Here is a 22773-nt window from a genome sequence, read left to right on the forward strand (position 1 = left end):
CATAGAATTCACTACGAAAGACTATACTCATAATTTATGAGAACCTATGAAATCTACGCGCAAAACAATCGCTTTGGAATGGGGTTTTCATGTCTGATCAATTAAATTACGTATTACGCTTATATTGACTCAAAATACCAGAAATTGAATTTTTCATGCAATATCCTTTCAGAAACATTTATTTATGTACATTTACATACACGGACGACGCGAGAGAGCACAATCATCATCATAATAGTTTCAAGTAATTCCTGTCAGAACAAGGAGTGTATTAAGCAGAAGAAGCGTAACAACAGAAACAAAATAAATTCAAAAGAATGTCTTTTAAAATTCAAAATGTCATATACCGATCTGACGTGGCAGACGTCGATATAAGCGGCACTTAAATCCCCATTCTATGCAAATCATTTCTGACATCAGCATTGGAGATAGTCCCTGATTATCCATGCATGGGCAGTACGTTTCATATTTTGTAACTGCATGGAGGAAAAAGAAATATGACAAGACGCGAGGCTTACTATGATATGTAATTGCCCCGTCAGGGGCGAAATTTTTTCATTTTTGACACAGTGGAAATGACAATTCTTAGGCAGAAAAGTGCCTTAATTCATCGTTTACTTTTGTCCTTAAATAATTTATAATTTTTCTACTTGTCTCGGGGGTTATTTTGCACACAGAGAAAAACTAGTTTAGGGTACGTGTTTGGAAATTGGCCACGCGTGTGTACAGCAATACATTTGACTTCGCCCCCCCCCCCCCGCCGAGAAACGTACGTAAGAAATCTTTTTACATGAGAATAATGAATTAGTTAATGCACCCAGTGTCTTCAGTTTCGAAAATGGACTGGTTAAGTATTGGACTGAGATGTGAACCTGTGAATTTCAAGTTTGATGACCCACATGATCCAGCCAACCTAAACAAGGAGAAGGAATTTGAAACTGAACACATTCATAATGACTTCGTTCAGTAGTGGGTTACTGTCTTACTGAACTAAACACTCGTCGATATCTAGTCGAAAATTTCAGTAAAGATTTCCTATACATATACATGTTGTTATACTTTGATTGATTGATTGAGTGTAACCAAGCTCCTTGGTGTAACGTTAAGTCAGTAAAATCATAATGGCTTCTTCGGTTAGGTCAGCTTTACTGTTTTGCCACCCATCTATGGAAGGTTTGGCCGAAGACATTGCAAAAAAGTGCTGTGCGGCAAATTCAGAGCCATTCATCCCGGTTGTGACTCCAGTTTCCCCTTTTTCTTTTGCCGAGGTTTGTATAACTCGCTCCGAGCTCCGGCCCGCTCCACTGCACTCCGCTCCACCTATCCGGATAGGTGGATCGTGGAGCGGAGGGTAGCGGTAGTGAAGTGTATGTAGGCCTAGGCTAGTGGCACTCACACAACATGCGAGGTTAGTACCGTATGCTATACCAAGAAGATTCTATGACTGGAGTTCCAACAGGCAACAAATTTATTCAAGCAGCTGTTCATTTCTAAAGTAAAGAAGCACAAAAGAAAGAACGGCAATAACAGTAGAGGCGCACTGCCAATAATATGGAGACTCTCTCCAATGAATAGGGGAGACAATCTCCCACATTGGAGACTTGCTTTGCAAAAAAAAGGACAAAAGAAACAACACCAACAAAAGCATGATTTTTTCCACCCAAAATTTTGTCTCACTGAGGTCAGAAGCCCATTTGTTTTGTGTGTGATTAACAACAAAAATCCTTATCAAAACAAAAGTAGACGTAGACCAAAAGCTTCGGTCTCTGTTATGTTGGTTGTTCAGCTGAACTCCGTTGGCTTCACTCACCAAATACAGAGACCGGAATCTAGCGCGATCTGTACAGGGGACTCAATGGCCATATGTTTATGTACTTAAGATCGGATAAAACGGGGAAGTGAATTTGCGCGACAGCCGAGGTAAGTCACTGTTTTTGTTCCTTTTAACTTGATTTTTCTCCGTTTTTTGGCAATTAATGCCAAGAGGGAATATTAATTTGCATTTTGGTCGCGTTAATTTTCAAAATTTTTATTCATTAAAGACAAAAATTGAAGAGCCCCGACGGGGGGATTTTGCATTGCAAGTCCCCTAATGGTGGCTGCACGCTAGCGAGCCGTCTGTGTACGAGGAGAAATAAAAAAAAATAAAAAAAGTTAAAAAACTCCTCGAAACAGACGGCTGCCAGCTGTCTAAAGTAGACGGTGAATTTTTAAAGTAGACGGTGAAAAGGGGTAATTTTTCATGAGGAATCTGCTTATCACATTTTTATTTGCCGCCAAGGTAATCCTTTTGCAGCAAATGTAAACAAAGGAAATTGGTCTCCAAAACTGGAGACTGTCTCTGAAATTGGATACCCAAATTGTTTACAAAAGTCTCAGATATTGGAGATAATCTCCCACATTGGAGACAGTCTCCAATATTGGCCGTGCGCCTCTACTGAATAAGGACCTTTTTAATGTCCGCCTTCGAAGCCGCCAGTTTCAATGAAGAAATCCGAGGGGTGAAATTTTAGGAATATTCATTTTTTTAATTGTAATTGTATCAATTTTTCATGTTTCATATTATTAAACAAACTGAAATTTGAATGCATGACAAAACATCAATAACCAAGCACTATTACGACGAGATATTTGCACATACCGTATATATATCAATTGACCTTTAATTACCTTTAATTAGTGAAAAAAGAAAGAATTTGACCTTTACCATGTTTACTGAAACCAGATTTTAACACTTCCGATCGTTTGCGGCGAATGAAAATTTCAAATGTGGTCGGTGGAATATTATACAAATAATGCATGCAGCCGAGTGCGTTAGTGGAAATGCAGAGCACGCGAGGTTTCTTTAGATAGGAGTCGCACTGTGCACGAGCCGCTTGCGGCGAGTGCCCAGTGTGCTCCATCTGAAGAAACCGAGCTTTCTCTGCATTTACTTTTACGCACGACAGAGCAAGTGCATTATTTGTTTTATAAAATAGCAACACAGAAACAATTTTTTAAAAAGTTACAGTACAGTTTTGTTGGACTTCTACCGCACTGGTTTGCTCGAGCGTGCAATGTCAATTTTCGTTGCACACCTTTTGCACTACCGTGCAGTGCACAAAAAAAGTTGGATGTCATGTGACGCGTATTGACCAATCGCGATGCTTAAAATAATACAGCTATTTTATAATATTCATTACTGTATATGCCAGATGAGTGCCCGCACATGCCCAGTCGAGCAAATTTGAGTCATATTTCAGGACATATTGCATAGTTTATTTTCACATGCCTCCGAATTATGTACTAGTTTACTACACATGTAAGCAGACCAAGATGCGGCGAAAAAGTAATTATCATCACAAAAGCATATTTCCCTTTATGTATGACCTATAGCTGCAGAGTCACGCGGGAATCATTTGTCTACACAATCGCAAGAGATGTTGAGCAAAGTGCATGCCTGACATACTTTCTGCTGGCGGTTTTTAACCTTGTTCAAAGAGATATTTGCTGTTACTCCATCTCATTTGAAACCTCCTTGGCTATACTAACCTCGAACTACGAACGTGTTCACGCAATGGATTTTTGAGTTGTCAGTTAATATCGCTTCATAAAACGAGAATAATGTTAGCCGAAACTCATTCCGCTACTCACCAGGCCAGGCTTTTTCTGCAAATTCTGGTGAGAAGCGTTCCATTTTCAATTTTTAAAATATTTGTTTAGATTATATATAAAAAGCACATAAAAAAGAGCAATATCGCTTACATCGGCCTAGAAAGTGGCTTCATATGTCTCTTCCACGGAAATAAAAGGAAGGTCTTTGGTGGCGCTAAGACAATTCACAACCTTAATTCAGCTTGTCGGTATTTTTAAAACTAGATTCTACATGTAGATTCATTATATGCGCAATTCCCATGATTGTTTGATAAAATGTAGATCTAGACGCCAATAAATGCAATGACTTAAAAAACATACTTTTATATTATTTTTGCTGACGATAATACTTTTTGGAAAACATTCAAAGTGATGACAAATTAAACAAAAAATAGAAAATTCTACGTACCTTGAACAAAGCCCGCAGTGCTACCGTTTGTCAACAAATATTCCATCAAAGTCTTTACGCTTACAGTAAAAAGATTGGACAATTTGCCGAATTTGCGTAACGTTTTGCATCGATTTACGTGTAAAAGAGTTTTTGTGCCTAGTCTTTCCCTTGTGTCTTTGATATGAAGATAAATCGCGCGGGGACCGGGAAGAAAGGTGGATGGCGTCTATTATAAGCTTGCTAAATTTTATGCAATAATGGTCGCAATCAGGACAAAAAAATCCTTACCCAAGAGTTAGCCAGGGGCTAGTTATATCCCCTATATCAGCGCTTCTCAACCTTTTTTTACTCGAGGACCACTTTGACTCTCAGATTTTCTTCGAGGCCCACCTACCAAAATTTTAAAAAAGTGATATGACTACTTGTCTCAACTCAAAGATAGACAATGGTTATAATGAGCATATAAGTGCGTATGTATTTCAGTAGCCCGGCCTTTGAGCCCCTCCTCTAAACAAAACCATTACAACATAACAACTTAATAACAAGAATGCTGAATTCTACACACATTGCTTTAATATGGCTTTGCATCGCTGCCAGGCATGATGAATCAAAATTTAATTTATTCAGGGTCATATTTTCTTACAGTTACATGTACATTCAAAGATTTTTCAATTTGTTTCCTCGCAATTTTTAAATCGTTTTAAAATGGTCAATTTTGATGAAAATATGTTCGTGAATTTTGAACACAAAGCCCTGAAGCACGTTTGAAACTAACAGTTCAAGAACTAACTGCATTTGCAAAGGTCCGGTAAATGCGCGACAATTAACTAAATTCTACACAATATGCATACATGATGAGGTTCACATCAAAGTTAGATCGAAACCATAATGTGTATGCATATTGCAACATGCATAAAGCATGCTTTAGCTTTGTTTGACCCACGTAGACCAATCAAACAACATATTTGGGCTGTCGGACAGGTCCAGGTCTGTGAAACATACTAGGGTCCCCCCTCCCCCCCCACACTTTTTTTTTCTTTCTCTGCAGCTTCTCGCGGCCAACCTGGGAGAGCTTCGCGGCCCACCAGTGGGCCGCGGCCCACTGTTTGAGAAGCGCTGCCCTATATTATGTTCTAACCTAAGTAAAGTTTTACGCTGGCTAGATTTACCGTAAAAAGCCTCTAAATGTTTACTTTTCTTTGGCTAAATTTCCAAAGCTACTATCACATTATAATTAGCAATTGATTTCAAAAACAATTAAACAGCCAAATTTTTCTGGCTCGCTTCGCTCCATGGCGACTGTTACAATTTTTTCCACATGATATGTGGAATTGCTATGTTGTCCTGCCTCAAAATATTTCATTTGAATTCAATATGTGTTGTGTACGTACCCGCGATATGATAAAAAGTGGCCATTTGCAATATTTAAAAATATCTCGAGGCTCCGGGTGCTCCGCCCCAGACCAGTGGGAGAGTGAGTTGACCCCCCAAAAAAAAATTTTGAAAAATAAAAAAAGTATAGTAAATGTCATAAGCATCCTACTAAAGCTGCAAAGTGCTTCAAAACAGCTTTTTCTTCTTTAAATTTTGAAAAAAATTTAATGTTAGCTCCCAACAATATTTGTCACTATACAGTGCGTATCAAAAAAAGTTTACACTTAGAAAAATATCCTGTAAATTATACATTTGTAATATCCTGAAGATTTGTCCACATTTTAGCATTGGTACAGATACATTTAAGCAAATGACGATATAACTGTCGAAAAATATTTCCGCTTGGTGAGCACCACTTTTGAAAAGTTAGTGAAAAATGATTTGCGCAGAACTTTGAAATAGTAGTTACAGGAATAAAAATAAACCTTAATCATGAAAAACACATGGAATTTAGCTAGTCAATTGATTTGAAGATATCATTTACCTTTTTTAACTTGTTCCCTTGCCCAAAACACTTCGAAGAGTGCATTGCGCCCCACCCCCACTCCCCCACACACCGAGGCCATCGTGACGATATTTTCTTTTCACTGAGCTGTGATTTGAATGAAATGGCTTGGGCTTGATTTTCATTTTGTTAATCATTGTCAAGCTTGGAAAAAGTGTGGAGAACCAAGTATTAAATGAAAAATGAAATGTAAACCAATTTTAAATGATAAAAACTTTGTGATAAAATGCTGGAGATGTCTGATATAATCTTTTGTTGAGATTCAGTTGTCCTCAGATCCAGCTGGCACAAAAAGGGTAAAGGTTCTGCTTACTAAGTGTTGAAATTTCAATTTGGGTGGCAAAATTGTTACAAAATGCTGGAATGTATCCGTTTAAATTTCAATTGACTAAAAGTGCAAGGGAAATGTATGAGAAATGTTTCGCAGGGTAAGTTGATTTCGCCCTTTCCCCTTGACACAGCGTGAAAACGAGCATTTCTGCGCAAACAGATTTCTGTGAGCTGTACAAAAATGGACAGTGCTCACTCAAGTGTAACATTCTGTCAAAACTTTTACTTTCATTGGATAGAAGAGACCCAAACCCAAGATTATATGTGAAAAAATTACCCACATGCTGTATATTTTTTAATTCCCAGGGCTTTTTTCAAAGTGTAAACTTTTTTGATACGCACTGTATAACATAAATCTTTCAGGTCATTTTATAAAATTCGAAATGTCGCTCGCGCTACGCGCTCGCAGTAACTGTTGACTGATATAACTTAAGTAAATTATCTGTTTACATGGGGCTTAAAAATCCAAAGTTCAAGTCAATATGCTTCTCGCGATTAGAGTTTTCATTATTCGTTTTAGCGAGATACACATCCTGCATATTCATGATTTTCATGAATGAAATTTTTTTAGCTTGCGCTACGCGCTCGCATCAATTGTTTAATTAGATAGCCATCCAGTTCATGATTACAAAAAATGCTTAAAACGTCCAGTTATCATCTTAGGATATAAAAAATGTTCAGCTCGCGCTTCGCGCTCGCATTATTTATTTGGTGAGATATCATCTTCATCACTCAATGCAATTTATTCTTAACAGGTCCCTTTTTCAAGTCAGTAGGGTCTACAATAAAAAAAATAGCTTGCACTTCTCGCTCGATTTTGAGAAATAGGCAAAATAGTGTGTTATGCCCCCAAATGTTATTTTGCCTCCCCCTAGGTTAACAATTCTGGTGCCGCCATTGCCCCGGACCCGATCTGCATAGCACTGATCCCCAATAGTTACAACCGAGAATAAAAAAGAAAAGCTGAAAGAATAGGAAAGGAAAGGAAGATGTGAGATATGATGTTATTTTCTGAATACCATGTCAAAATCAATCTCAACATAAAACCTAACTTTCACTAAGTCTTATCTTTACATTATTCTGAACCAAAATCTCTATTACAATCCAAACTCTAATCCTATGCCTTCTTGAGATATTAAAGGGGTAAAGGGATATTTATATTTAAATAAATAGAGTAAGATAAGTCACGCGCCCTCTTTAGCTAATTAGACGAAAAATTTCGGAAATAGAAGTAAGCTCCGTATTTTGTCAACGTGAAGAAAAATCAGCACTTAAATGACGCTATTTGAGCTGAGGGATATTCATGATATTAGGAGGGCCATGCAATTGTTGCAATTTTGCATGCGCCGTGCCTTCAATTTTCCTGTACACGGCGGCACGTAATGCACCCATGGGTGACGAACCATCGCCGGAGGTATCTTACTCTTTAGATAGATCTAGACTCTAGCCTAGGCCTAACGTTAGGCCTAGGCCTAATACAGCCCTTTCCTTGCCTGGTCCCCATCAATTGATATTCAGGTACCGGCGGTAGATACATGTAGATCTATTTGGAAGGTGCAGAGATTCTCTAACAGAACATGTTGTTATTACTAGATCTACCCACTCGTTCGCGCCTAGCCAGGAGGCTCCTAGAGAGTAAAAATCATTCTACCAACGTAGGCTTATTCTCCACGGAGCCAGGGATGGGATGCCATTGCTCTACACAAACCAAGTATTTTGGAGACAACAATGTTGCTCCAAAATACTTGTTTTCTGTAGGGTTTTGAGCCCAAACTTATGTAAATGGCCTGAAAGTATATTTACCCCTCGCATGCACTAATGATGCATGTATTTATTCAAATAAATAGAAAAAAATGAGAAAAATAATTAAGAGCACAAGCTCTTTTTACTTACAGTCTGTTACCGTCGCCATCTTGCCGTCTTTGTTATCGTAGCCTATAGATACAAGACGCGTGTAGAAGGCAACAATATCATGAGCAGTGCCAACTTTGATGAAAAAAAATACTTGCATTGGCCGATAAATATCATGAATCGTACGCTTACTGTGTTTAGACTGTGCTTGACTGACCAGACCGGCAGATGAATTAAAACTTTAAAAGGTAGATTAAGAAAAAAAGTCCTCACATTGTCCAGTACTAGAGGCGCTGGTCAGAAAATTGGGATCGTCCCCGTTTACAGGGACTGTCAGTTTTTAAAAATTTCTCCACGCAAGAAATCTAGCAAAGTTCATTCACCTGTCAAGTGCCGACATCAATCGAGTGCGCTAGTCAAGGTATGAGGTTTCATAACGATTATAGGAAGACGGCAAGTCGTGAAAAACACAATGAACTGGGGTAAATTGAGGTCACTGAATTAGCACTCAATCCCTGTAATTGCCATCTATGTCCTGCAGGGCCAGGGGTAAGTGAAAAAAAAAACTGTGCCCATAAACAAAGACAATCTCAATTTATGATTTGTCATGGATTTTGAGGATACCCTTGTTTTCTGGGACAATCCCAATTCAGTGCCTCTACTGATTGTCATTGGTATTTATAATGCATATCATTTTCATTTATTTGATGTACGTAATTCGTAAAGTGGCACTGCGGACAAAATTAGCCTAAGTTAGTCCTAACGTTAGACGACTCTGTGATGATATTTTAATGATAATTTGTGTTATTTGTCTTTTCATCAAGGAGCCTTGACAGTTGACACGGACCCTATAGACCTGTGTTTCGAAAGTAGTAATGAATTGTAGGAAGTAGTAGGCATATTAGGAATGAATTGTATTGACACATGATTGATTTTGATTCCAGTCTGCAGCAGAAGAAAGGCGATTGAAGAAATTTCAACAGGTTCAATTTGTCAAGACGATTCAGTGGGATAAGTTCAAAGATGGATGGCCTAATCTCTTCATTGAGAAAGTCAGAGAATGCGCTGGAAGGGATGGTAAGTAGCATGTGGTGTTTTTTCTGTTTTCTTTACATCCCATTTGCTTAGATTCACACTTCATTTATGTCCATTCATTTTGACCTTGGAGTCCATTGCATACCATCTTTTTGATATAGGCCTAGATCTTAATAGCATAACGTTGACAGATAGAAAGCCGGGGGCTCTCAACTATTTTGTTGTATACATGGGAGACCACAGGTCTTCAGAACCACCCTTGCTTATTGATTAATTTTATTTCTGCCTCATATTCAGAGATGTGTAATAAATATTACAAGCAGTGAAATATCAACAAAAATTTATTTTTGTTCATGAAAAAGAATGGTTATTTAAAAGTAAAGTCCACCCCAGAAAAACATTGATTTGAATAAATAGAGACGAATCAAACTAACATAAAGCTGAAAATTTCATCAAAATCGGATGTAAATTAAGAAAGTTATGGCATTTTAAAGTTCCGCTTATTTTTCACAAAACAGTGATATGCACAACTCAGTGTCATGCAAGTGAGTTAGTCAATGATGTCAATCACTCACTATTTCTTTTGTTTTTTATTGTTTGAATTAAACAATATTTCATTTTTTACAGATTTGACATTAAGGACCAAGTTGACTGAACCCTATAGTAATTAAACAATACTAATTCCACATGTTCAGTGAGGAATAAATCGTTGTTTTACTTGACAATGAGGAGAAAATCAAAATATTTCATATAATAAAATACAAAAGAAATAATGAGTGGATGATGTCATCAGTCTCCTTATTTGCATACCAACCAGGATGTGCCTGTAACTGTTTTGTGAAATTAAGCGAAACTTTAAAATGTCATAACTTTCTTATTTTACATCAGATTTTGATAAAATTGTCAGTGTTATGCTTGTTGGATTTTCTTTTTTTATTCAAATCAATGTTTTGTTGGGGTAGACTTATCCTTTAAATTAAAGGAATGCAGTAGACCACCAAAATGAACGATTAAGCTTCATAATGATGGATTGGCGGCCTCTTAAAATACAGGTATTCCAAACATAATGTCAAGTCATTAGAATCATGAATGTTTCTATACTATTGCTACCACAATAAATTTGGTATCAAAGGAATAAACAAAAGAAATTGTTGTGTTCCTTTTAATGTTAAATTAGCCATTGATTTTTACCTTCCTCTGTAATCATATTAATGATTTGCATTTTTTTTTTTTGCTTTACAAATACAACTATGCATACATTTTAAGATAACTTTAAATGTATGCACCTTTTGTTTTGGGTAGCAGAGCAATCATCCTATGTAGAACAGGGCAGTTGTGATTATGGGGGCCAGACAATTTCTTTAACTTCATATTTGCATCTTGTTTATGATGACCCAAGAATCTGTATACAAATAGTCTGGGTTGTCATAGCCAGTGGGCAGCAAGTGGCAGCCATTTAAAATTTAGGGTTTTCTGTAATTTTTTCCTAATGCTTTTGCATTTAGCGTACTTCCTTATTTTCTTTAATGGGCCTCTAGTGAGGCAAATTCACTGAGAAATGGATTTCCCAAATAATAAGGAGAATCCCCCCCTCGATCTCCTCTTTATATTCATATTCATGGGAAATGTTATTTGTGTATTTATTTTGGTCATGTCACCACTTGTTCAAGGGAGTTTATTTACTAACCATATATTTTCCCCATTTAAGTATGCATGTCATTCTATGGTACCTCATTAAAAATCATTGACAAAAAAAATTACTGTCAGTGTGGTTGCTCTTGTAACATATGCATGTGGAATTTTCATTATCAAAGAATTGTGATTTAATTATGTCATAGATAATTTTCACTCACCATTAATACCTGTTTTGTTCTTTGTGTTTTTGATTTTATCATACTTTTTTGTTACTGTGCAGTCATATTTCTTGGAAGTTTTCATTCCCCTGAGGTGGTGTTTGAGCAACTCTCAATAATCTACCATATGCCAAGGTATTCATTCAACTTTTCTTATAGCAGATCTCTCATACCCTTTACTTCTAATGACAAAAAACAACAGGTATTTTTTTATCGGGAATTCTTTCAGAATCATAAACTAACAGGATCATGTGCCTGTACATGTATTTTGCAATATTAAAAGAAAAGTAACCATAATATCCCCCAATAAATCACCTACATACTATGTACAAGGTGACCTGGGGTGACTTTGGAAAACATCTTTAAAATGTCTTTGTTTCTCCCCATCTTACATGTAAGTAATTAAGCAGGGATTGAGAGTATCTTTGGAAAAGTGGGATGTAAATCATTAAATATATCTAACTTAAAACTAGAGAGTTCATATCCACTCTGCAGAGTGCTGAAGGTGCTGTTATTGTTTTCTTGGCTGTGGACATGGAATGGAAGTTTTTTTAAAGTCTCGGGGGGAGGGGGTGTTGGAATGAGCCTTATGCTGCTCCTTCCCTGAGTATTTCACCGCTATCTACACAATTGTTATGAAAAAATCAGCATATGCACAACTCTTTCTATTTATTTTCCCCAAAAAATATTAGTGTGTTGTTAATGCCCTCTAGTATGCAAATTTTATGCTTCATTTCATTTCTCTACAAAATCACTCTATAAAGCCTCGAAATTGCTATATTTTGTTGGAAATCTCTCTGTGACGTATTGTCAAGACGAAAAACTTAACTCACTTTTATCACTTGCTTTAATGCATAAGATATGAATAATGTTAATTGGTAATTACACCATCATAATTATATAATATTGACTGGCCTTGAGGAGAACATCGAATATGTCATCCGCAACAGAATCATATTGGCCCGAGTCTTTAGATGAGGGCAATATGGTTCTTTTAAGGGCGACATATTTGATGTTTCCCGAAAGAAGAGCCAGTCAATATTATTATTACCTAAGGCTGTACAATGTGTAATTCAAGCTGTTATTTGGAACAATTTACATGCCTGTTTGCTTATCAATACTTTTGATTTCAGGTTATTCACCAACTTAGCGAAGTAACCCTTGATAAGCAATTGTGACATAAATTGTTACCTTGTAGTTGCGCATCATTCATGAGGCGCACATACACTCAATGCGTACAAATCTTGCGCTTGGGTTGCGTTTGTTTATTTTATTTTATAATGCATATGTAAATATTTAAAATGCAAAAGAAGAATACATTGTAAAGTTTGCATGAAAGTGGCTCCAATACCCTAATAAGGGTGACATGGGTGTAATAAATTCATTCATTGGTTCATAAACTGGTTCCAGCCAGATTTCTCAAATACTGAGATTAGCGATCAAAATCGGCTCCTACTGCGCAAGCGCACTAGCAAAAATATGGCCAATATTGCCCTCTGTTTTGTACAGGATTCCTATGGGCAAAGCCCGGGGAGGGTAACATATCAAATGTTTACCTCGTTGGTCTCTGATTTAAAGTAGCCAGCGAAATATGACTTTTATTTATGTCCTAAAATAAGGTAATAATGTGTCATATAAAAACAGTCCTTCAAAATAAAACTTTGCCATGAAATTTATCATGAAAGGTTTTCACACAATTAAAAGCTATTCAGTATGTACCTGGTGCTACTCACTCTTTGTATACCATTTTGCTATTTCATTTAAGTTCGTAACAGTTTCTTTCTTTGTATTTCTGTGTGCTTTGTTGTTGTTGTTTTGTCTGGTTTTTACCCTATGTACAATTCATGATTAAACATTTCCAGCTTACATGAATAATTTTCCATTATTGTTCATTCTCTTAGTCATAAAGCCATGCCATATAAATTACAGTTTTATACATCACTGTAGAGTCTATATCTTACAGTAAAACAAAACTGTTTAAGGAGAAAAAGTGGACATTCCAATCTTGTCTCGCCTGCATAGCAGAGCGAGACTATTAAATACATGTAGATGCCTTTTTTCCGACGGCGGTGACGGCGTTGTCAACATTGAAATCTTAACCAAGGTTAAGTTTTTATAACGTCATCATAACTTAGATTGTATATGGACCTAGTTCATGAAACTTAGACATACAGGTAATCAAGTATAATGTACTACTGAACATCCTGCTTGAGTTTCAGGCCACATGACCAAGGTCAAAGGTCATTTAGGGTCAATGAGCTTAAACCATGTTGGGGGAATCAATATCGAAGTCTTAACCAAGGTTAAGTTTTTTAAACGTCATCATAACTTAGAAAGTAATAGGACCTAGTTCATGAAACTTTGACATAAGGGTGATAGTGTATCACTGAAGATCCTGCCTGAGTTTCAGGTCACACGACCAAGGTCAAAGGTCCGTTAGGGTCAACAAACTTTGACAATGTTAGGGGTATTTGTGGAATTTTCATCATAACTTGTAAATTTTATGGATCTAGTTCATGAAACTTAGACACAAGAGCAATTAAGTATCCCTAAACATCCTGTGCTAGTTTCAAGTCACATGACCAAGGTCAAATGTCATTAATGGTCATCAAATTTTGATAATGTGGGGGTATTTGTGGATCTGTCATCATAACTTTATAAGTTTATAGATCTAGTTCATGAAACTTGGACATAAGAGTGACCATGTATCCCTGAATCTCCTTTGCGTGTTTCAGGTCACATGATTAAGATCAAAGGTCATTTAAGGCCAATGTTGAATTGGCATCATAACTTAGAAAGTTTATGAATCTACACATAGTTCATGAAACATAGACATAAGCGTAATCAAGTATGAATTATTGTTTTGCACGCGTCTTAGGTTACATATCATGGTTAAAGGTCATGTTGGGTCAATGGGCCTGGTATTTATTATAGTATTAGTGTTTTCTTTTGTGAATAATTATTCAATAGCTGTTTTTAAAGTCAGCCCTGCTGCTATATTGAACCGCGTAATGCAGGCGAGACAGCCAGAGGCGTTCCACTTGTTTAATCAGTAATACCAGTCTTAATTTTGTATATCTGCCATTTTTTCTAAAATTTTAATGTTCTCTTTTTTTTTAATTTTTCCATTAATATAGGTACTTAGCCAGATCATTCAAATTTATTCTACCCTATTTTCCCACCGGTACTATGGAGAGGATTGATACAGAAGGACAAATAGCTACAGCTAAGGTATTCATTTATTGATTGTTTTTATATTAGATCAGTATGTAAGAACATGTACCTGTAATCAAAAGTGCAAAGAGAGAATACGATATATTTCTTAAAAGATGAAAAGAGAAAAAGAAGAAGCTTATTTTACAATTAATTTTGACGTTGAAACAGAGTAGATGTCATGATTCATAGGACTGCATGGATAGAAAATATTTGTATATTTTGAAACATAATTGTATGCAATACTACAAACCTATATTTCATTTTTGATATGGTTACTTTTGTTACTAGGTTCTGGCAATGCTGCTTTCTGCTATTCCTTCAACAGCTCGGGGACCAGCTCAGATTGTTATGTTTGATATTCATGCTCTACCTGAGAGATTCTACTTCTCTGATCAGGTTATTCCAAGGTGAATTAGTTTAGTCCCCTCCCCCTCTCCCCTGTTCAAATTTTGAGATTGAATATGAGATATGGGTTATTAATACAACACTGCATGCCTTTTCTGAGTCAATATGCTAATAAATGGTTCATGTTTGTGATTTGTGTATAAATCAATAGACATTGGCTTAATCTTTAAATCTGTAAACTGGAGATAATTTTTCATTGTAATTTGTCCAACTGGCCATTATCATGGTTTGAGAATGGGATTGGGGGCATCCTGCACCCACCTTTTAAATATATCGTAGAGTTATTCACAGTTTTTTTTTTAAGTCTTCAAGCCGATCAAAAGTTACCATATTGACCATTGATCGTGGTTAGTCTACAAAAGTAGACCCACATCTGCAGTGTGTGTACCACAGCTGATTCAAAGAGTCTGCATAGCAGACTAGGTCTGATGTGGCTGCAGATGTGGCTGAAATGGTTCGCTTTGCTCGCCCTTTCAGGCTGGTTTGCTTTGCAAACCAGCATCAGCGTGCACAGCGCGCTGAGATCCCACCATACGAGCCATTCAGAGTCTGCATAGCAGACTAGATCGTGGTATAGAATACCATAACTGTTAACTTTTCAGATTCATGTTGATAGTTGAAAAACAAGACGAGTGTAAAATAAGTCACCACCAGGGTGTTACAACCTCTTTTCAGAAAAATTTAAAAATTTAAAAATTAGCAGACAATATAAATAATGTTACCACCATTGCCATATTTTGAAATACAGCTTTATCTTAGCTGCCTTGTTTTGAGATGTAAGATTTTAACATCCCAGCGATACAGTGTGTCTGAACCAGTCTAAACTAGCACATATTTAGAGTATTTTGCTATGTCTCCAGAACTTTGATTGTCTTCTGTTGGCCATTGATAATCGTATAGAGTTAAAAGATTATTTTTTATTCAATTCTAGACTGGAATCGGGCATTCCCTTATTAGTGAAGGAAATCTTTAACATGCCAGATGATATCCAGGCAAACCTTAGTGTTGCATTTCCTGATGAAGGTGCATACAAGAGATTTCATCAAATGTTTGAAGATTTTCCAAGTATACTCTGTACTAAGATACGAGATGGTGATCATAGGATTGTCTCTATTAAGGAGGGTAAGTTTCTTCTAGTTTGGTTTCTCATGTCAACCTGCTTTTTCTTCTTCTCTCTCCTTCATCTGTTATCTTCTTTTTTTTTTTTTTCTCCCCCTCCCCCTCTTCCTTGTTTTATTTTTGTTCTTTCCGGTTTAATTCTTTCATCTATTTTTACGTTAAGGATCCTTTCTACTTTGATCAGTGTTCTGTTATTTTGTTGGTCATCATTTTGGTTTTTCCCTGTTACTTTTCTACCCCCCCCCCTCTAGTTCTTTTTATTTATTATTAATATATATATATTTTTTTTTTTTGGGGGGTCCATTTCCAATTTTTACACTTCTCCTGTTTTTCACCTTTATTTTCACATTTAACTTCCCTGCTGAATTAATTCACATTTGAATGATTACTATGATAGTTTCTTTCCATCGACATTTTCTGATTACCATTTATTATTTGTTTATTCATATAATATTTTGTGATGGATTTCAATGTTATACTTATCATCATAATATAATGTTTGTATATTTGTAAAATATGTATACTGTGTGCAAGTGTTACTGGCCGCAAGATTCAATTTGTAATAAACCCTGAAGAATATTATGTGTATGTAATTTTTTTTATATTGCTTTTGAACCACTCTTCCTTTATTTTATTAATTTCCCTTTTTTGCAGTTTATTATTGTTCTTCTTCTTCCTAATTTATGTATATTATTTATGCAGTACTTTAATTGTTTTCAAAATCTTCCTTTATTTTGGAATAAGGTGAAACATTTGGACGGCATGTGATCATCATAGATGACTTGATACAGACAGGTGGTACACTCATAAATTGTGCAAAGGTAAGACAACTCAAAGTTCATCAAAATAGGAACAATATTGATATTTTCTTTATAAGTTTAGGACTGACTGTCATGTCAGAAATTTTTCTTTTTGGATTTAAAGATGTCAATTATAAAAAAAAAACACTTCCTTTTATGTTTTCAACTGACAAATAAAATTCTAATATAGCATTCAAAAGGTAGGAATAAAATGATATTTTTTATTCACCAAAGCACCTGTATAAATACACTTCCCATTTGTCTTTCCCTGAACTGATGCACATAACACATGTTTAACCTACAAAGAAGAAGTCTTGAATCAAATTGATGTCCAAACCATAATATATGAATTCAGCATTGAATTGAATGTATTTTGTTAAAAACAAGAAAATGATAAATGTGAAATTAACAAAATAAAAATGGAAGGAAAACCCTCCTCAGCAGCATCAATCATGGTGCTGCTGGTCTACTGAGGGGTCCTCGGTAGACCAGATTGGGACTAGTGTGTCATTCCTCACTTTCAAAATGTCTCCCATAAACGAGACTATCATATTATGCACTATATATTACGACAAAGGGCGACTTGCAAACTTGAATGTACAATTGAATCATGATGAACTGCAGAGATCACTTTTGCTTGATGTGGCAAAACGTGTGTATCGAATGGCAACCATCGAAAATGAAGAAATACTACAGGCCAATCCCACTTCCATAATTTAATTTCTTTGATATGAGGTTTAAACTTGAATGTCAATGTTGAGAGTAAGCTCAAATAAACAGTACCAAACAATTCACTCATAGATGTAATGTATTAGCATGAGTTGTGCTGCTTTCAATTATCATTAAAAAAAATGCACAAAACTACAACTTTCCATTTGGTAGAATTCTGTTGTTGAGTGTATGTTACTCGCCTCATCAATTCAGATATGTCAAAGTACAGAATATCCTAGTATTCTAATGTTGACAAGAACTTACTTTTTGATACATTGAATGTGGGTGGCCTTTTAAGGACCAACACATGCCCACAATAGAATATATGTTGTACCGTCAAACCTCTACACTCTTTCCTAGCCATAGAAACCTTCAGAAGTTAATACGATAATGATTAGTTACTTTTGAGGACTATTTTTTAAAATGACATGTATTGCTCACTGAGACTTTCATTTGTCACATGAAAGAATTTATTTGTTTACCAACTTCAGAGCATTGATAACACTTGCTGTTTCCTTTGTTTTTATGTAGGTTTTACAGAAGCACGGAGCACTCTCTGTGAATGCATTTGTGACTCATGCTGTCTTTCCTCAGCATTCTTGGAGGAGGTTTTTGGAAGATGATGTTAAATTGGATACTTTCTGGATCACAGACTCTATCCCGCATGCCAAGCATATTGCTCAGCATCCTCCTTTTAAGCTCCTCTCATTGTGTGATGCCATCTCTGAGACTCTGCTCAGCTATGACCTGAAAGAGTGAAGAGTGCTAGATATAGTAAACCCCTTTTTAGGCTGGCATTTTTTAATCCCAGACTTTTCCTAGTTCAAAACTCTTGATACCCCCATATTATATATATATATTTTCATTTTAAATTTAAATCTCACTCAATGGTCAGATAGTAACTACTATGCACTGAGCCTTGGCTGAGGAAATCTGTTGCTTTTTCAAACTTGTATATTTGTAGCTCTGTACTTAATCCAAAAGCTAGATATGGCTCCTCTGCATATGAAAGTATACTGCATAATACATTCACATAGTTCGTCATATAAATTCTTATTTTTTTGTCCATTTCTCCTTTCTGTATCTTGTACTCTCATCCTATGTAGCATGATTAGCTTAAGAAATTGTTCCTTCTGAAGATTGTATGCATGTATGGCATATTAAACACACCTGGGGCCAGTAACACAAAACTATGCAATGATCGCAGAATATTTTTCTACAATTGATTCCATTGACTAAACAATCAATCGTGAAAATCAAGCGTACAATCAATTGCTAACCTTTGTGTTACGGAACCCAGGACAGAACTTATTGAAATTAAAAGGCAGCACAGAAACTTGTTTTGGACAGGTGCATGAAAACTGAAATGATATATGCACTAATCACCTGACCATTTTGATGATAAGCCTTTCTTGTTTCTGACTGGCCTTCGTCTTGTTGCTTATCTCCTGCTTAACCCCAGAATATTTTTCTTTTTATGTTGGCTTGCACTGAAACTATGGGATTAGCCCTGCTTTTATGGAGCTTTGCATGGAATGGGAGTACCAGTGGGCCAGTGTCATTACTCATTAGAGCTCTCTTGAAAATTCAACATTAGGAGCCATGAGATTCATTCTGGGAAATGTTATAAAAAGGATGATGTCAATAAAAAGATTTGATATATCGAATTCTACTATTGAATTATGCATCATTGGCAAAGATTCTCATTGAATTCAATGAAAGGTCAAAAGGTGGCAGCTCTGACCAAAATGTTATTATGTACATATTCAAATGCATGCTACGTGCATATATGAATTATTAATTTATTCAGTGCAATATTTCATCTTTTTTGGATTAATCTATTTTCCTATTTTGTTTACTCGTTCAGTTTCACATTAGAGAGATTGACACTTGAGATTTGGCAATGATGAACATAGTAACTAACTAATACTTATTATCCAATAGATATCAATTATACTTCTGCATCAGAAACATGTATGGTAGGTTGCATACTTCAGTGCATTATTGTGTTCTATTCATAGTATGACCCTTTCAAAGCATTGCAATATCCATGTCTCTTTTGTTGTGGGAATATGATATTACACTGGCAGTCTAGATTAGCTGATGAAATTAATATGAAAGTCTGTGGGTGTGATTTGTCAAAAAGGAATAATGTGGTAAAAACAATTCTTTCCATCAAGAAGAAAAGTTTATGAAGATTATGTTTTGGATCGCTTCAGTTCTTGAGATGGTATACTGTGTATGCATTAAAAAAGTCATATAGAATTCATATAACAGACATTACATTTATAATACCTAAGCAATTACTGTAGTGTAGGCTTGTGGGTTGGTGTAATTAGTAAAGAGCAGAAATTTTCTTTTTAACTAGACAAAAAATTTAGATGTTGATATATATAAAAAGAATAGTTAAGACAATTCAGTGAAATTCTCATGGCATCTGCATTAGAAGATAATGGTGGAAATTTTATTGCAAGTACTTATACATATTTTTTTAAATATTATCATACTTGTCCTGATGCATGGTTTTATGTATCTTTGATGCAATTAACGTATGGAATTTTTGAACTCAAAATAACTTAGTCACATCCTTAACCTTCAATTCATTTACACATATTCTGTATGTGTGAAGATATGAATTGTTATTTTGTATTAATCCTTTTGATCTCTTTTCTGTATGTGTGGATATCAAATAACAATACATACATGATGATATTAGTGTAAAGCATGATCATGAAGCATGTAATATATATGCAAATTATAATGGTAGCCCAGTAGTCATTCTGTACAGCTTGATTAAACATTTTGAGTGTTTACATTTATAGGTTATAATAACTTGATTTGTTATGCATAATCATGCACTTTAGATTTGTATTATTGCAATCATATGCAATCATCTTCTTCATGTATTTTGAATTTTGAATAGTTGCATATATTCCATTTCTCTCTTATTGAAATATTTTTATTGTACAAATACAATTATCATAGAATGCTTACTGTTGTGCAAAGTCGGTATTTCGTTATTGTTTGTTATCAACGATGAACTATTGTAATCTTCTCAAGATATATGATAAAAAAAACACTTTCTAGGATTTATATTTTCCTTTGTTGTGTTGATTTTCAAAACCTGATAAGCTGGTTTATTTTCATTGATTACAATTGTAGATTAAGTTCATATCTAGTATATGCTTATCACTTTCTACCTTTTTAAAAGGAAATATTGTGTGCAATGCATAGTCATACATCTTGTACATTTCATTCATATAATATCAACATACAAACTACTTATAGAAGGACTTAGATGATTTGTCAAGTTTTATGATATAAGCATAGTCTTGCATAATCAAGTAAAACATAATTGTATTAGCTTCAACTGCTTTTTGACTAACGGGAGAGAAACAATCTTATCAGACTTTACTATTGCTCCCTAAACAGTTACTTTTTAAGGATTGGAATTAAAATGATGTGCAATATATGAACATGTCTAAATTGTAGAGGAATTTTAAATGAGCATTCATTTACTGACTTGCCAGTTATGTCAAAGGATTATGGCATTCTTAAATATTGTTTCAATGCATTTATCTTCTTTGTATCAGATAATCTTGAATATATCAAATGCTCATGCCATGTAGTTATGATTAACGTTTTCAAGTACTAGATTACAGGCTGCTCTGTTTGTTAGTAGGTGAATAGATTATTGTGTAATATTAATCATCTTTTGTGATAATAACCATGGAAAAAATAAATGATTTGGTTGCAAATCTATATAGAATCATGATTATCACCTGTCTCTTTCAACATCTGTAAGTACAATTTACATATTGTTATTTGGAATGTTCACAAAGAGTTTAAAGTATGACTAATAATCACACTTAAATTTCCAGATCATGCTCACGCACACTACTGTGAAGTTAGTGGCGTACAGATAGGGGGACCTAGGGGGCGTTTGCTCCCCTCCCTCAGTTTTTTCACAACCGAGTGACCTTTTCTTTCAATATTCCAATTGTAATTTGAACACATGTTCAAACAGTATTACCGAAGCCTTATTGTGTCAAGATGTTTGGGCAAATTGAATTTTAAAACTAAAAAGTAGAGGATCCTCCCCTATTAGCACGTGACCCCTCCCTCCTAAATTGAGAAGTAGAGGACCGCTCCCTAATTATGATTTCGGTGATGGTGGTAGTGATGGTAAGGCCTATTTATTTACGCATGATGACTTGATATTATTTTCTCATAATTTTGTTATGTTTGTTACTATTGAATTAATCCAGTCATTTCGGAACTATTGACAAAAGATGGATGGAGACCAATAAATCATGCTCATGTTTAGGTTTTCAAACATGACATTATCTTTTTGAAAATTACTCGTCCCCGTAAGCAAGCGCTGGGATGTGCCAAGTTTACTTTACCATCTATTTGATTATCACTTAATTTTTTTTGTTAGTTTTCTTTATTCAGGTTCATAATGTAAAATAAGTAGAAGACATACGAAAGAAAAGAGAAATGAAATTCACAAGATTGAAAACCGATAAGGGTCCTTAAAAATGCTTCATTTTCAGCTCGCTCGAAGCTCTAGCCCCGGCTCTCGCATTATTGATCTAGTCCATACGAAGTCCCTAGTCTTGTAAAAATAAAGCTAACATTATATTTAAAGCTTTGGTTTTAAGAACTACCCCCTTTTACTGGCGTACAGACGTTGGGCTTGGGGCCATGGACCCCAAACAGTTTCACGACGAAGAAAAAGGGAAAGGAAAGGAAAGGAAAAAGGGAAAGAAAGGAGAAGAAAAATGGTAAACATTATACAGTGCGTCCCACAAAAAACTAGACCGAGATTTATCGATGATTTATCATACCTTAATCGCATATACAATAGACAAATGACCTATTATTGTAAAGCTAAGAGTCTCCTCCATGTTTGAAATGACTTAGATTATTATTCATTCATGTATGAGTGAGCAAAAAACAATTTGAAGAAAGGAAACCCAAAAGTCTCTTGGCGGGCGGTATCTGAGTTTCAAAAAGAAAATCACATCTTTAAAAAGTTCCATATCTGCTCTTTAATTTGATACCTCAAATACAGAAAACGGTCAAGAAATAATAAAGTTCTGTTTATTTGAAATAAGGATTGAATTCCAATAATTTCATAAAATGAAGAGGGGGGGAGGGGCAGTGGCGCTCGAGCGTGGCCCTGGGAAGCGGGGGTGCTGAAACATCCCCAAGTTGAGGGTGTGCGTTTATTATTTTCCGTAGGCAGCACCCCCAGGAATTCTGGAATGTAGGGAAAAATGGAGAAATGTAACAAAAATGATCAACATTTTGCACAGAACCCCTCATTTTTTTGCTTGTCAGACTTCTTGGGACGAAAATTACATTCATTTTGTAGTGAAACTTTTTTTTTTGCTTGTCAAATTACATCAGCACCCCCAGTCCAAAAATCGTTCCCAGGTCAAGGCCTGCACAATGCCCGTCCGTGTATTATAACTTGGGGTACGA

The 22773-nt window shown here is 35.6% G+C and overlaps 1 protein-coding gene across 1 annotated transcript; it reads left to right on the top strand.

Moving 5' to 3' along the window:
- Window positions 1-883: 883 nt before the first annotated feature.
- LOC129256414 (uncharacterized) lies at window positions 884-18981 on the top strand. Its single transcript, XM_054894627.2, has 8 exons — window positions 884-1268; window positions 9089-9221; window positions 11095-11167; window positions 14170-14263; window positions 14537-14655; window positions 15585-15775; window positions 16517-16593; window positions 17815-18981. The coding sequence occupies exons 1-8, from the start codon at window positions 1122-1124 to the stop codon at window positions 18040-18042; spliced, it is 1062 nt and encodes a 353-aa protein (XP_054750602.2). The 5' UTR covers window positions 884-1121; the 3' UTR covers window positions 18043-18981.
- The last annotated feature ends 3792 nt before the right edge of the window (window positions 18982-22773 follow it).

Source organism: Lytechinus pictus, chromosome 1, assembly GCF_037042905.1.
Source record: "Lytechinus pictus isolate F3 Inbred chromosome 1, Lp3.0, whole genome shotgun sequence".
Taxonomy (NCBI): Eukaryota; Metazoa; Echinodermata; class Echinoidea; order Temnopleuroida; family Toxopneustidae; genus Lytechinus; species Lytechinus pictus.